Consider the following 14,109-nt stretch of genomic DNA (forward strand, 5'->3'; position numbering starts at 1 on the left):
GTATGTAAGTGACGAATCACTAAATTCTACAACCGAAACTAACATTATACTGTATGTTAACTAATTGGAATGTAAATAAAAATTTGAAGAAAGAAAAAATTAAACAAATATCATTTGAAATATAATGACTCCCTTAACCCAAAAGGATTTCAAAGATTGAGCCTGTGACAAATTCTCTATGACCTGCGTCTTTTTTTAGTGTGTAAATACCCCCAAACTCAAAAGGTGCTATTGACAATGTATGTTCTGTATCGTTTCAGATGAATTAACTTTCTGTTTAACTGTGGACTCACCTCAACCTCATGGAAAATCAGAACAACGTCACAGAATTTGTTTTCATGGGTCTGTGGGGAAATAAGCAAATGGAGCTCCTGTTCTTTTTCTGGTTCCTGCTCTGTTACTTGGCAATCTTACTGGGCAACTTCATTATCTTACTCACAATCACCTGCAGCCATTTAATTGAAGAGCCGATGTACTACTTTCTCTGTCACCTTTCCCTCATGGATCTCTGCTACACCTCCACCGTGGTCCCCAGGCTACTCAGGGACTTAGGCGCCGCCAGAAGAAACATCTCCTATAACAATTGTATGACCCAGCTCTTCGCTGCCCACTTGCTGGCGGGTGTGGAGATATTCATCTTGGTGTCCATGGCTTTTGACCGCTATGTTGCCATTGTCAAGCCCCTGCACTACACGGTCCTCATGAACCGGCAGAGGTGTAACGTGTTGATCTTCACGGCCTGGGCTGTGGGGTTTTGGCACTCCATTGCTCTGTTGCTCATGGTACTCAACTTACCTTTCTGTGGTCCTAATCAGATAGATCACTACATATGTGATGTGAAGCCTCTTTTGAAACTGGTGTGCAGAGACATTCGTGTTGTTAGTATCTTAGCGATTGCTAATTCCGGGATGGTGGTGGTTGTCGTTTTTCTTGTCCTGGTGGCTTCTTACATACTCATATTATATAATCTTAGGACCCGCTCCTCCGCAGGGCGACGCAAAGCTCTCTCCACCTGCAGCTCTCACGTAATGGTGGTGGTTTTATTCTTTGTGCCTTGTATCTATATCTATGTTCTACCTGCGGGGAGCGAGAACAAGGATAAGGAAATCTCCGTGTTTTACACTGTGATTGCCCCCATGCTGAATCCTCTCATCTATACCCTGAGAAACACGGAGATACAAATCGCCATGCAGAAGGTGTGGTCTAAAATGGCACATTCAAATTTCCAGTAAAGGTGGTATTAACTGCACTTCCAACTTTGTGTCCCCAGAGCATATTATTTCAGGTGTTATAGAAAACATATAACTTTTGGGGGGAAGCTGGACCAAATGGCCTCTAACATAGAAGAGCCAAAGAAGGAAGTCGCTGCAGTTCAGATTGTAGTCTGCACTCTAAACTTTCCAAGTGGTTCCAGGTATGGTTGCATGGGTTTGAGGAATGCTAGAAATGCCTTTCTAAAACACATGCCCAATCATATCACTACTCTCTCCAAAGATATGCAAAGAACCCTATATTCCTTGGAACAAAATCCAAACTTCTCGCTGTTTGTGAAAATTTCTCCTGGCCAAACTTGCTAATGTCAGAAGTCACTACATTGGTATAAAGCATGGAGTTACAATGAAAGATATTGGGGCCAGGGAGAGGTGAATGATTATTGACTCTGGTGTGTTTTTATCTCTGTGTCTTGTTAATTTGCTTCATATATGCATCCTTCCCCCTTTTTAAATATTTAGTTAATTTTGAGAGAGAGGGAGAGATAGTGCAAGCGAGGGAGGGCAGAGAGAGAGGGAAACACAGAATCCGAAGCAGGCTCCAGGTCTGAGCTGTCAGCACAGAGCCAGACATGGGCCTGGAACTCATGAACTGTGAGATTATGACCTGGACATAATATGTCCAACGCTTAACCGACCGAGCCACCCAAGTGCCCCATATGCCTCCCCTTTTCTCAAATATCTACGAAATGAGTACTATTGTACTTTAGAAAGTTGGAATATTACTTTGACTAACACATGTGAAGATTTAGCAGGCCATATGGCTGCTGGAAACGTTACATATTTTCGTTCTTTTCTACCTTTCTTCATTTATTCCCTGTGCTTGGATGCTTTCAACCAGCTGCACTGGACTTCTCTACATTCTCCAAACATACTCTAAAGTCTGTCAGCGCTATGACTGTTTCTTCTCTCTTCTCTGCTAATAATGTTGCCCCCACTATGCCTTAGCGTTCATGTCTTACCTCTAAGTCAGACTCTTGATGTTTTCTTATTCCAGAAGATTTTGCTGACTCATGGACAGACCAGAAGCATTTCTGATTTCTTCCCTGTTCTTTTGTTGATATGAAACTGTACATCTACTCCTTTAAAATAATCCTGTGCCCCGTATTAGTGTCTCTTATGTGTTTTTCCAGTTTGATTGAGCCAACTCAAAGAAGTGGTATATATTTATTTTCTTTTATCTGTTTTCTAGCAATAAACCTGTGCAAATTAAGAAGTTAACAGGTAATGAATTACTTTCAAAGATCCTATCTTCTCTTTTTATTGGCCTTTATACATTGTTCTCACGTATCCAGTACCTCCCCTTACGTTATGAGCTATCATGCATTAATAATAAAATGTGTAATGTCAGAAAGGTTAGAACTTCAACATACATTCCCTGTAGCAATCAGGGATGAAGTCCAACAGACTCTCAGCCCCCTATAATATCTTTTTTCTTATTTTCTGCATTTTGAGGTACTACTATTTTAATTTTCATTTATTCCTTGCCCTCTGAATCACATAGCCTGGGTCTTGGTTCCCATTTGTGTAGACATTTCTCCCTGTGAAAGTATTCGCTTTTCTTAGCAGAACGATTGCATCGTTTTCACAGTTTCCTCGATTGAATTACTCCTGCCCCAGAGCCAAGGAGAAGTCTAGGACAAAACATAAATGAGATAGTGTTTGCTCTAATGTCAGGAAATCTTCCTTTGATAGTTTTACTCTTAGAACTTTTCACACATCGAATTCCTTTTTTGTTCTTCGTGGATCCAGGAACACCTGTCGATTATCAAAGATAAACATTCTATTTCATAGGAAATCAAGTCTGTCTAGTCATAGTTTGGTTTGAACTGGCTTAATATAGTAATTCTCCAAAGAGTATTTGGATTATTTTTAATATAGAAATGTAGTGTGTATATTTCTTCCTGTGTGTCTGTGATAATTCTCTGTGTGTGTGTGTGTGTGTGTGTGTGTGTGTAGTAGGGGGCAGGTTGATGGTCTTGAGGACGGGTCAGAGGAAATACATGACCCATCAGAAAGAATACTACACAACAAAACCAAAACATTTTCTTATCATTTGTTTTTTCTCAAGAATTCATAAGATTTTATTGGCAAAAAATTATGACTGTTTTATATAGTAAGCCCACCAAAAATATACTGAGCTATATTTTGTGTGTGTGTATATATACATATATATATATATATATATATATATATATATAAGTTATCCAGCGTGTGTATATATATATATATATATATATATATATACACACACACGCTGGATAACTTAGTTATCCAGTTATAAGTTGTTCTTTCTAGAATTCTCTTTCCAGTCTGTAGAACAATATTTAATAACTTCAAAAATACCTGGAATCTCTTTTTTTTAATCTTTTTTAAAATATTTATTTATTTTTGAGAGAGGGACAGCGTGAGTAGGAGAGGGGCAGAGAAAGAGGGAGACACAGAATCTAGAGCAGGCTCCAGGATCTGAGCTGTCAGCACAGAGCCCAACGTGGGGCTCGAATTCATTAACTATGAGATCATGACCCGAGCTGGAGTCAGACACTTAAGCTACTGAACCACCCAGGCACCCCTAAAATCTCGGTTTTATAATTAAATCCATGTACTCCTTAAAACAGAAGGTTTTAGAAGGGGATTAGAAAAGAAGGATAAAAAGAACAAAATCAATTCTCAGCAGAGAACTGAGACAAATGCAGGGATTGGGGTTGTAAGTGAGTCACTTATACACATGTCTATAAGGATGATGCTGTGTTTTTGTGTTATGGGTAGAGATATGACCAGCTACCTCCTTCTGTGTGTTGACACAAGCCAGCTTGAGTGAAGCGTGGTCAACAAGATGCATTATACTGAAATGGACAACCAGTAAAACATGAGCTCTGATATCCATCATTCTGACATGCTAGAATCTCTCATTTCCTCAGGGTTACTCTACTTTAAAAGCCTGGAAGCCAGCAGTAAACACATAAAAACCTGTTTCTTTCACACACAGAAGGCACAGCGTTCTTTTTCTTATGCTCATTTGGTAGCTCTTTGAGTGAATCTTTTTAACCTCTGGAAGCTCGTGTTCTTATTGGAACCACAGAACTAACTCTATTTATCTCACAATATGTTCAGTTGTGAGATAAAACGATACAAGGAAGTTAAAGCACAAAATAAACTCTCAATAAGTTCTAGCTATTTTTGTTATTTTGTACCAGATAATTTCCTATAAAAGTTGATCTCCTAAAGTTTTACATGTATTAAGGAAATTTTTCATATATGAATTTGTGTATGAGGGAGGAGAATTGGTTCACCTCGTATCAGTGCACACATTTTGGACTGAACCAACTACCCTGCAGAAATGAAGTAACACAGGACTAAGCCAAATGGTAAAGAGAATAAAAGTTGGGCTACATATTGAGACTGGATGTCCCTTCATATTTTATTATATTCTCACTTAATGATTATATATATATATATATATATAGGATAGATTGTTTCTTCTTGAATCTTTCCTTTTCTTCTGTTCTCTATTCCCCAACCATCTATTTCATCAGTATTGGTCCCTGGCAACAAATACCTTGGGTTCCAGTCCTGATATTACAGGTCACTAACTTTATTCATCTGTCTGCTCTACCCACATACGTTACTCTGGATAACGATGCATATTGGACAGTACCGCGTGTGTTTGGCTCTGTTTGTCTCTCCCCAAGTCAGATCTTTCTGAAGCTACTATAAAAGGAAAATTCCAAAATGGAGCAAGCAAGCCTACTTAAGATAGTCTCTTTTTACAAAAAGGATCAGGAGGCCACAAGTAGGAAGCATTTAGGCACATCCGCATTGGAGAAACCATGAAGATTTTTGAACTTTTCAGAGAGCTGGCAGCCTTTAGCTTGGACTTAACTTCCTTCCTCCTCATGACACCTGAGTCATCAGCATTCTTTGCTTCTAAAAGTGTTCCAATCCTTCATTTGCATATTAACCCAACCAATCCCAGTTACCCTAATTCCAATCTCTGTTTTGCAGAAGGGACCTGAATGAGAATTACACTCATAGCCTTTTGCCTCTATAACTCTGCCTCTCTTTGTCTTCCTGGGAATGCAGTTTAGGTTCCTACCAGAATCTGTGCCTCCCCAATTACAATTGCAGTTGCCCAAATAAATGTTTCTATGTTTTAATTTTTTCAATAAGTTTTTAATAAGTCAATACTAGCTTAATACTATTCCACGCTATATTATTTTTCTTCGGAAAGTAAGACGAACACAAGGCAGACAGAGCTTCTGAATTGCTCTGTCTGAATAGAGCATTGGGGAGCCTTCAGGGAAACTGCTGGACACAGGCTAACACAAAGATAAGAAGTAAAGGGGTACTAGGGTGCCTTTCTCAGTTAAGAGTCCAACTCTTGATTTTGGCTCAGGTCATGAGATCAAGCCTCACTTTAGGCTCTGCCCTAGGCCTGGACCTGCCTAAGATTCTCTCTCTCCCTCTCCCTCTGCCCACTCCCCACCCCCCCACCCCCTCACTCTCTTTATCTCTTAAAAAAAAAGATAGATGTAAAAAGGATAAGATGTAAACTTATATCCAGAAAATGCCCAAATGCCCACAGGCACCAGGGCCAGTCTCATGGAGAGCAATACAGAGGCCTTTGGTGAAGATCTGTTCAGGAATGCCTCTGGGAATGTAATTTGTTAAGACTTTCAAAGACCTATAAATTCTTGTGTTGTCATATGTTATATTCTGCTTTTCCAAATCAGCTTTCCTTTAGGGAAAGGCATACAATAAATGACATTCTAAAACTTAAAATGCGTGTTTGTTTTTGTAAGAATTTCAAAATACTTCGTGTTCTTCTTTTCTTTTTCTTTTTCTTTTTTTTGTAGTCTGAAGGTCCATTTCTTACATCCCTGACGGTTAATGAATATTTAAACTCCACCCCCCTCCCCTTGCAGATGTATAAAATGTTCTAAGACATGCTGAGATTCTCAAGATAATTTTGGAGAATTGACCTACGCATGTTTGCATGACTGGTGTATAAATCTCTGCGTTTTTCTTTCAGCTTTAGACACTGGAGAAGAATCAGTAGAGTGAGTACCTCAGGAGGGGGCTCTCCTGATTTGGTCTAAAACTAATCTTACAGCCCCTGAGATCTAATGATCAGTGAATTAACCATGCCGCTTCCTTTGGAGATGCTTCACCATCTGCTTTGAGGTGGTTGTATGCTATTTAAATTTATTCCACTTAATTTCATTCTTACGGTGTATTTTCTGTGGCAGCATAAGATAATTTGGGTACTATAAAAATAATGTAGCTGACTTTAGTCTTATTGTACATTATTCGCAGGCGGAATTCCATGGGTGAACAAGAATAGGTGAGTCGAAGTTAAGGAAATCTTCAAGTTTCAGCAAAATTTATTGAGTCCTTTTCTGGTGCTTTTATATATTTCCCCCATATTCTTATGAAGGAATAGCCCAGCTTTTATGACTGCATATCCCAATGATGAGTTATTTTTTACCTTTCAAAAATTTTGCTACCCTACAATGGACTAGATTTGTTTGATTGAATTAAGTTAACTTTATAGCGGGCCATATTCTGGTATCATTAGGAGGAAATATGAACTTACAGTGGAAACTACTTTGAGAGCAATAATTCTTGTTGTTTTAATAGCACAGTCAAAATGCAGCGTTTTTATGCAATACGACCAAACTAATAAAGTAAAAATCTGACTGGATTTTTAGAGTACAGGAAAATTGCATGCTAATGGTTAGCATTAAGAAATGACCAAAGACCAGAAGCTTTAATGTTGATGGAGTCCAATTTACCAACTTTATCTTTAATGGATTGTGTTTTTTGGGTCATTCAGATTTATATATTACATCCTTTTCTATACTTTGATAAAAAGTTTTAAACACCGAAAAAAGAAATGACTAAAGACAACTAATTGTTTAGAGTAATTTTGTTTCTTTTTACTAAAAGATTGCTCCAAATTGAAATTTATCATGGTCATCCTCATTAACATATAGTGATAGTTTCAGGTTTCTTGTTTCCTTGTTAGACTGGTTATATATGTAGCCATGGCAATTTCAGAATGTCGTCACTCAAATAAAGAGAAAAATAAAGAGAAAAAGATAATGTGTAGTTTTGAACCACGTATGACCCTGCGGTATTTCATATTATTTTTTATTCCTCATTATATTTTTGCCTTATGTAATAGTTTATCGATTCTATAAATGTGGGCCATGAAGATTTAAGAGATTAGCAATCACTTCAATGTTCATAAATGACATGGAAGGGGAGAAAGTGAATTCTGCTTATGAGTTCTTATTAAAAGTTATTGGTCTATAAGAAAGGAAGACATTAATAAAGTTAGTAAGAAAAATGTTTGCATAGTGTCTTTACTCAAATGGGGTGATTGACTTCTCACAGAACATGGGCCAGATTGCCCATTTTAAACTCTATGCTTCAACTCTAAATACCTATATTTAAAGTGAAATAAGGCAAATATAAGGGCATATTTCACTTCATATTGTAGACATATTTAGGTAATTGGTTTTCTTTTTACGTTCAAATTATTACTGCATAGAAACACAATATGAATCAAAACAGTTCACCATTCAGTAATTCTACTTCTCCATGTTTCTACATCTTTCTTGTTCCGTGATTCCAACCACCTTTAGAAGGAGTGTAATATTTCTTCCTATCATCACTTATGATTTCAATTATTTGACAAATTGGAAGATGTGCTCAAGAATCTACTGCATGTCTCAACGACAATAATCCTCTCACTGGGCTGCGTCCACATGTCCCTTTTACTTCCACTAATAGCAGTGATTATAATAGCACTTTCCCCAGATTTCAGGATCAGAGTTTAAGAGCTATTGTGGATGAAACATCTGTGATCATCTAGAAAACAAGCCAAAATCCTATCTGAAGGAATACACATTTTGCTAAAAATGACCTAAAATTGTTTCAGAATAATTTGGAATCAAGAAGCCTGGACCCCATGTTTATATCCCCCCAAATATCCGTAAACATAGACTGGGTGATTGGTAATCTGTGACCTTGCATACTTTTTAAAATTGGGACACGATTCAAAGTGTTTCCCCTCACTGCTGGCCTCTGGGACACCCCGTTTTCTTGCTCTGCTCACAAGCGTGGGATACAGCCCCTGACTGACTGGGAATCCAGATATCTGTCCTCCACAGAAGATTACTTTCTGATGTTAATAAATAACTTAGAGTATCTTGATCTGAGTCTCTTTTATTGAAAATCAGGGGTTTGGATACGTCAAGTGATATCCATTTTACGTTGTTTACCAACCGACTTATCTCACAATTAACTTTAAGTCAATTTGTTTTAGGCAAACACATCTATCTGTAAAGTACACAGCATGCCATCTCCTACATTAGGAATCAGCATTAACTATAATAAGGTAAGGAGAAAATTGATCACTAAATCATAAAATTATGAACCTCTACTTAAGAACAGGTCACTATTGAACACGATGAACTTGATAATTATTTTTGGTTTGTTAAGAACAATACAGAGGTTAGGAAGCCTTGTAGCAATAAGAAGTCATCGCGGGAAGAGACTGAGTTTTTTTCTTCTTGATGAAATGAGGTTGAACGATAATTTAAAATAGAATTCGTTTCTCATAGTATAGACCATTTTAAATGCTACACCAATTACCCACTCCCCATCTAAACTGATCTTAAAGACAAAAGTTTGAATTTGTGTGTCATGGGATTTGATGGCTTCTAAATAGTTTTGCTACAGTGGCATTTGGTGGTTTTTTAAAAATGTTTATTTATTTTTGAGAGAAAGAGAGAGAGAGAATGACAGAGCGAGCAGGGGAGGGGCAGAGAGAGGGGGGACAGAGGATCTGAAGTGGGCTCTACGCTGACAGCAGAGAGCCAGACCCCGAGCTCACACTCGTGAACCGTGAGATCGTGTCCTGAGCCCAAGTCAGACACTTAACCAACTGAGCCACCCAGGTGCCCCTATAGTCTCTGTTTTTTTAATAGTCATCCAGAGTGCCAAGATAAGGTGGCTACATCGGGTCAGACAAAGGTGGAAAGTGTGGAATAGTGTTTGCATCTCATGGAGTGTCAGTTCAGTCCTCAGCACTGGAGAAAATGGCTCCCGGAGCGCATTCTCTCTATCCTACACACTATTTCCCTCTACATAAATAATATCTCAAGGTTGTCCAAAAGATGCAAATTTGAGAATCTTTGATCCATTCATTAATACAACATCTAGTTGCTGAGTGCTGAAACAAATCTCTCTTGGAGCTACCCTCTGTATCATCTTCCTTTGTTGAATTTTATCGCCGAGAGTGAAATTCTTAGGAAAAGTCATGAAATATGAACAATGCACGTATGCTTGGGCAATTTCTTTTTACCTTTCATTTATCACTTGCCATCACAAATTTAGATTAATTTTAACCATTTTTTTAATTTTAACTTGTAAAATGTAAGTTGGATAAATGAATAAATTGGTTTTATTTCTTACAACTTTAATCCATTGTCAGTCTATTTGCTGCTTAGTGTTCCACCATTCTTTGCTTTTAATGTACCTAAAACTATTTTAGTATAAGGTGTCCAACTGGTATGTTTATTGACAGGGCAAGGAAGATCATCCTTTACACAAATGAAACAATTCAAACTGATGTATTTCTTTCCTTTTTTTTCAAGCTTTTTATCAAATTCTAATTAGTTGACACACAGTGTAGTGTTAGTTTCTGGAGTAGAATCTAGCAATTCAACATTTACATACAACACCCTGTGCTCATCACAGCAAGTGCCGTCTTTAATCTCCATATGTGGAATTTAAGAAACAAAACAGATGAACACAGGGGAGGAAAAAGAGAAAACCAAGAGGCAGACTCTTAACTACAGAGAACAAACTGACATATTTCTGATAAATTTTTATTCCCAAGGATACTCCCAAATCAAACAGGAAATTTGTCCAGATCATTCTGAAAAAAAAAAAAAAAAAAGTTGACTCTATGGATAAAAGCATGCATTTTAAAATGTGCACAATTTTTTTAAAGGACGTAAATTATACTCTTTTTGTTTTCTAATTTACAAAATTAACAATAGCTAATTTTTTTTAACATCAAACTAACATTTAAATATTCCATAATCATTATTGTTAATGTTGAAAAGTTAACATCATTTTCCCCATTATAGAATTATTTCTTAGATTTCTAAAATGAGAGAAATAGGGGTGCCCGGGTGGCTCAGTTAGTTATCGTCTGGCTTTCGCTCAGGTCATGATCTCACAGTTTGTAAGTTCAAGCCCCACGTTGGGCTCTGTGTGGACAGCTCAGAGCCTGGAGCCTGCTTCGGATTCTGTGTCTCCCTCTCTCTCTCTGCCCCTCCCTTGCTTGTGCTCTCATCCTCTCTCTCTCAGAAATATTAAATGAATAAACTGAAACTAAACTAAACTAAATTAAACTAGACTAAAATAAAATAAAAAGAAGTGTAAATCTATGTATCAGGAATAATTAATTTTACTCATTCAATGGCCTCAATTTACTTTTTTAGTGAATTTTAATTATTGTTGCCGTGCTGCTAATTGGTTTTATAAAGATTCATGTTTTCTTTCTTTCAGGTATTTAACCCATTCGTTTATAATATACGCCAGTCTGAAACAGATGGAGAGTCAGAGGAATGTCTCAGAATTCATTCTTTTGGGACTCTCGTATGACCATCGCACACAAATATTTTGCTTTGTGTTCTTCTTATTCTGTTATGCTGCTCTCTTGGTAGGAAACCTTCTGATCCTTATCTCTATTCGATGCAGCCCTCTTTTCCACCAACCAATGTACTATTTCCTCAGCCACTTATCCTGTATGGACATCTGCTTCACGTCTAGCATTACACCCAAATTCATTGCTGACCTCCTAGTGGGAAGAAAAGCCATCTCCTATGGTAACTGTATGTCACAGGTCTTTACCATGCACTTCTTCGGGATGATTGAAGTCTTAATCCTCACCGTCATGGCCTTTGATCGCTACGCTGCCATCTGCAAACCTCTCCACTACCTGCTTGTCATGAACAGAGCAAGGTGCAATCTCCTCGTCTTAGCTGCTTGGGCTGGTGGGGCCGCGCACTCCTTTCCTCAATTTTTTCTGGTAATCAGGTTGCCCTTCTGTGGTCCTAATGAGATCGATCACTATTTTTGTGACATTTTTCCTTTGCTAAAAGTTGCCTGTGCTGACACCTATGTCACCGGTGTCCTTTTGGTTGCCAATTCAGGAATGGTTACCTTAGTGGCATTTGTGGTCTTGTTTTTTTCGTATGTCATTATATTATTCACTTTAAGAAATCATTCAGCCAAAGGAAGGCGCAAAGCCCTCTCTACCTGTGGGTCGCATATCACTGTGATAGTTTTATTTTTTGGGCCTTCGATCTTTGCCTACCTTCGACCTCCAACCACTTTCCCTGAGGATAAGGTATTTGCTCTGTTTTACACCATCATCGCTCCGATGTTCAATCCCGTCATCTACACTCTGAGGAACTCAGAGATGAAAAACGCCATGAGAAATGTCTGGAATCAAATATTGGAGCTCAATATCTTTTATAGAAAACAGAGGGGCAGCTAGGTACGGATAGGGGAGAGAGGAAACCATCTCACAGAGTAATTTTTCCACTGGTAACATTTTATGAGTGACAGAAATAGGACTTGGAGTTTCATAGTGACTATAAAGAAATAGTAAGTCATCCATACAAAATATAAGCTTAAAACTTAGTTCATTTTGCGGGCTTTGAGATGTTATGAACAGATTGACATGCACAAAATCAGTTATATGCATAGTTAAGACAATATTATAGGAGCCGAGAATTGTGATGTGAAAAAGAAAATTGGAGTTATCTTGTGTTAGAAAATGCAGGTTTGGTGGCCAGACCACACGATGAGCCATTCTGTAAGGCAAAGAGACGGTTAAATTCCATGATTTTAAGACCAAATTTTAGTTTATGATAGGATCGTCACCTAAATGAACTCCAGAGGTATTTAGAAATTAATGACATAGCAAGAAGTGGGCATAATGAAATCTGATTTAAAGTGATTCTGTGGTTTTAACTCTCTGGACTTCACATTGGAAATAAAAATAAACTAGTAAAGGGGCACCTGGGTGGTGCAGTCAGTTGGGTGTATGACTCTTGGTCTCAGCTCTTGTTGTGGTCTTGGCGTTTATGGGTTTGGGCCCCGTGTTGAGCTCTGGGCTGGTGGTGTGGAGCCTGCTGGGGATTCTGTCTCTCCTCTCTGCGCCCCCCCCCATGCCACCCCGTCACTGTGCTCACTCTCTTTCTTTCTCTCTCTCAAAATAAATAAATACACTTAACATTTTTTTAATGATAAGAAATAAACGAGTAAACATAGAGTGAAATCAATTACTCAAGATATTAAAAACACACTCGCTGATTTTCTACATATTGGTCCATTAAAAAAAATCCATACAGGAACTGAATCATAAAATGCCAGAAATTAGGAGGACGGACACTGTTTATAAGATCCAGAGTCTTTCTTATTTACACAAGAAGCGAGTTCAAACAAACAAACTTCAATCAAAAAACCCTCTGATACAAATCATGGAAATGAGTGGAAATGGCAGATCATCTTTGAAACGAACATGAGGATTCTCTAGAAGAACCTGAAACAAATTTGATGAAATGTGTTCATTTGTATCTCTAATAAGATGCAAAAATAAATGCTTTCTTTGAAAACAGGAAATATCACAAAACGGAAGAGATTGTGTAACCAGATTATATGAACAGAATGACAATGAAAATACACGAATAGTTTTAGCCTATGTAAATGCAATACTAAAATTACGATGATTATAAAGGCCTTATATACAGAAGGATAGAAAAGTAGAAAAGTTTATGAGGAAGATGTAATTCAATAGAGTTTTTATAACAGAGAAATTGGACAGATAATCAGTTTGTCGAGTTACTAATAAAACAAAAATATTGCCAGATTTAAAAGTTCAAGCTTTACCCTTTATTTAATGTGTTGCTTTTAACCAAATTTACTCAACTTACCTTTTGGGGGTCCTAACCAGGTAGATCACCACATCTGTGATGTGAAGCCCCTTTTGAAACAGGGACGCAAAGATATTTGTGTTGTTAGTGTCTTCGCGGTTGCTAATTCCGGGATGTTGGTGGCAGACATTTTATTGCCCTGCTGGCTTCTTACCTACTCGTGTGATTTAACCTTAACACCCGCTCCTCTTCAGGGTACTGCAAAGCTCCACCTGCAACTCTCACATAACGGTGGTAGTTTTGTTCTTTGCCCGCTGTGTCTATCCTTATGTTCTACATGTGGGGTTTTACACAGTGATTGCCTCCACGCTGAATCGTCTCATCTCTACCCTGAGGCACATGGAGATGAACACCAGCATGGAGAAGGCATGGTCTAAAATGGCCCATTCAGAATTCATGTACATGAGTGATATTCATAGTGCTTTGATCCTGTGTAGCAAAGGCATTTAACATTTGAGGTGTTGTAGAAAGTACATAAGCTTTCCCTGGACACTTGGGCTAAATCACCCATGACTGCTGTCACATGAGCCAAAGAAACAAGTTACTGGGAATCAGATTGCAATCTGCACCTTAAAAGATTCAGCTGGTTCCACGTGTGCCCACTTGCATGTGAGGAAGCTAAAAATGTCCTGAAGCATCTCTCTGATCCTATCACTCCCCTCTCCAAAAGTTTGTAAGAAATCCCATTTTCCTTGGAATGAAATCCAACCTTCCTGCTTGTTAGAAATCTTCCATAAGTTATCTGAGTCTAATTTGCCCATTTCAGAAATCACTACGTTGGTAGAAAGTGTGGTATTACAATGATAGGCTTTAGG

The 14,109-nt window shown here is 38.0% G+C and overlaps 2 protein-coding genes across 2 annotated transcripts; both read left to right on the plus strand.

Annotated features, from left to right (window-relative positions):
- The first annotated feature begins 302 nt into the window (after positions 1-302).
- Positions 303-1,232, plus strand: LOC123602641 (olfactory receptor 4P4-like). Its single transcript, XM_045487102.1, has one exon. It carries the CDS (start codon positions 303-305, stop codon positions 1,230-1,232), a length of 930 nt encoding a protein of 309 aa, XP_045343058.1.
- Positions 1,233-10,902: 9,670 nt separating this feature from the next.
- Positions 10,903-11,853, plus strand: LOC123600502 (olfactory receptor 4P4-like). The gene has a single exon (XM_045482539.1). The coding sequence runs from the start codon at positions 10,903-10,905 to the stop codon at positions 11,851-11,853; it is 951 nt and encodes a 316-aa protein (XP_045338495.1).
- The last annotated feature ends 2,256 nt before the right edge of the window (positions 11,854-14,109 follow it).

This window comes from Leopardus geoffroyi, chromosome D1 (assembly GCF_018350155.1).
Source record: "Leopardus geoffroyi isolate Oge1 chromosome D1, O.geoffroyi_Oge1_pat1.0, whole genome shotgun sequence".
Classification (NCBI taxonomy): domain Eukaryota; kingdom Metazoa; phylum Chordata; class Mammalia; order Carnivora; family Felidae; genus Leopardus; species Leopardus geoffroyi.

What these genes read in the sequence shown, in the direction of transcription:
- LOC123602641 (XM_045487102.1), top strand. Translation starts at nt 303, where the DNA reads ATGGAAAATCAGAACAACGTCACAGAATTTGTTTTCATGGGTCTGTGG.
- LOC123600502 (XM_045482539.1), top strand. Translation starts at nt 10,903, where the DNA reads ATGGAGAGTCAGAGGAATGTCTCAGAATTCATTCTTTTGGGACTCTCG.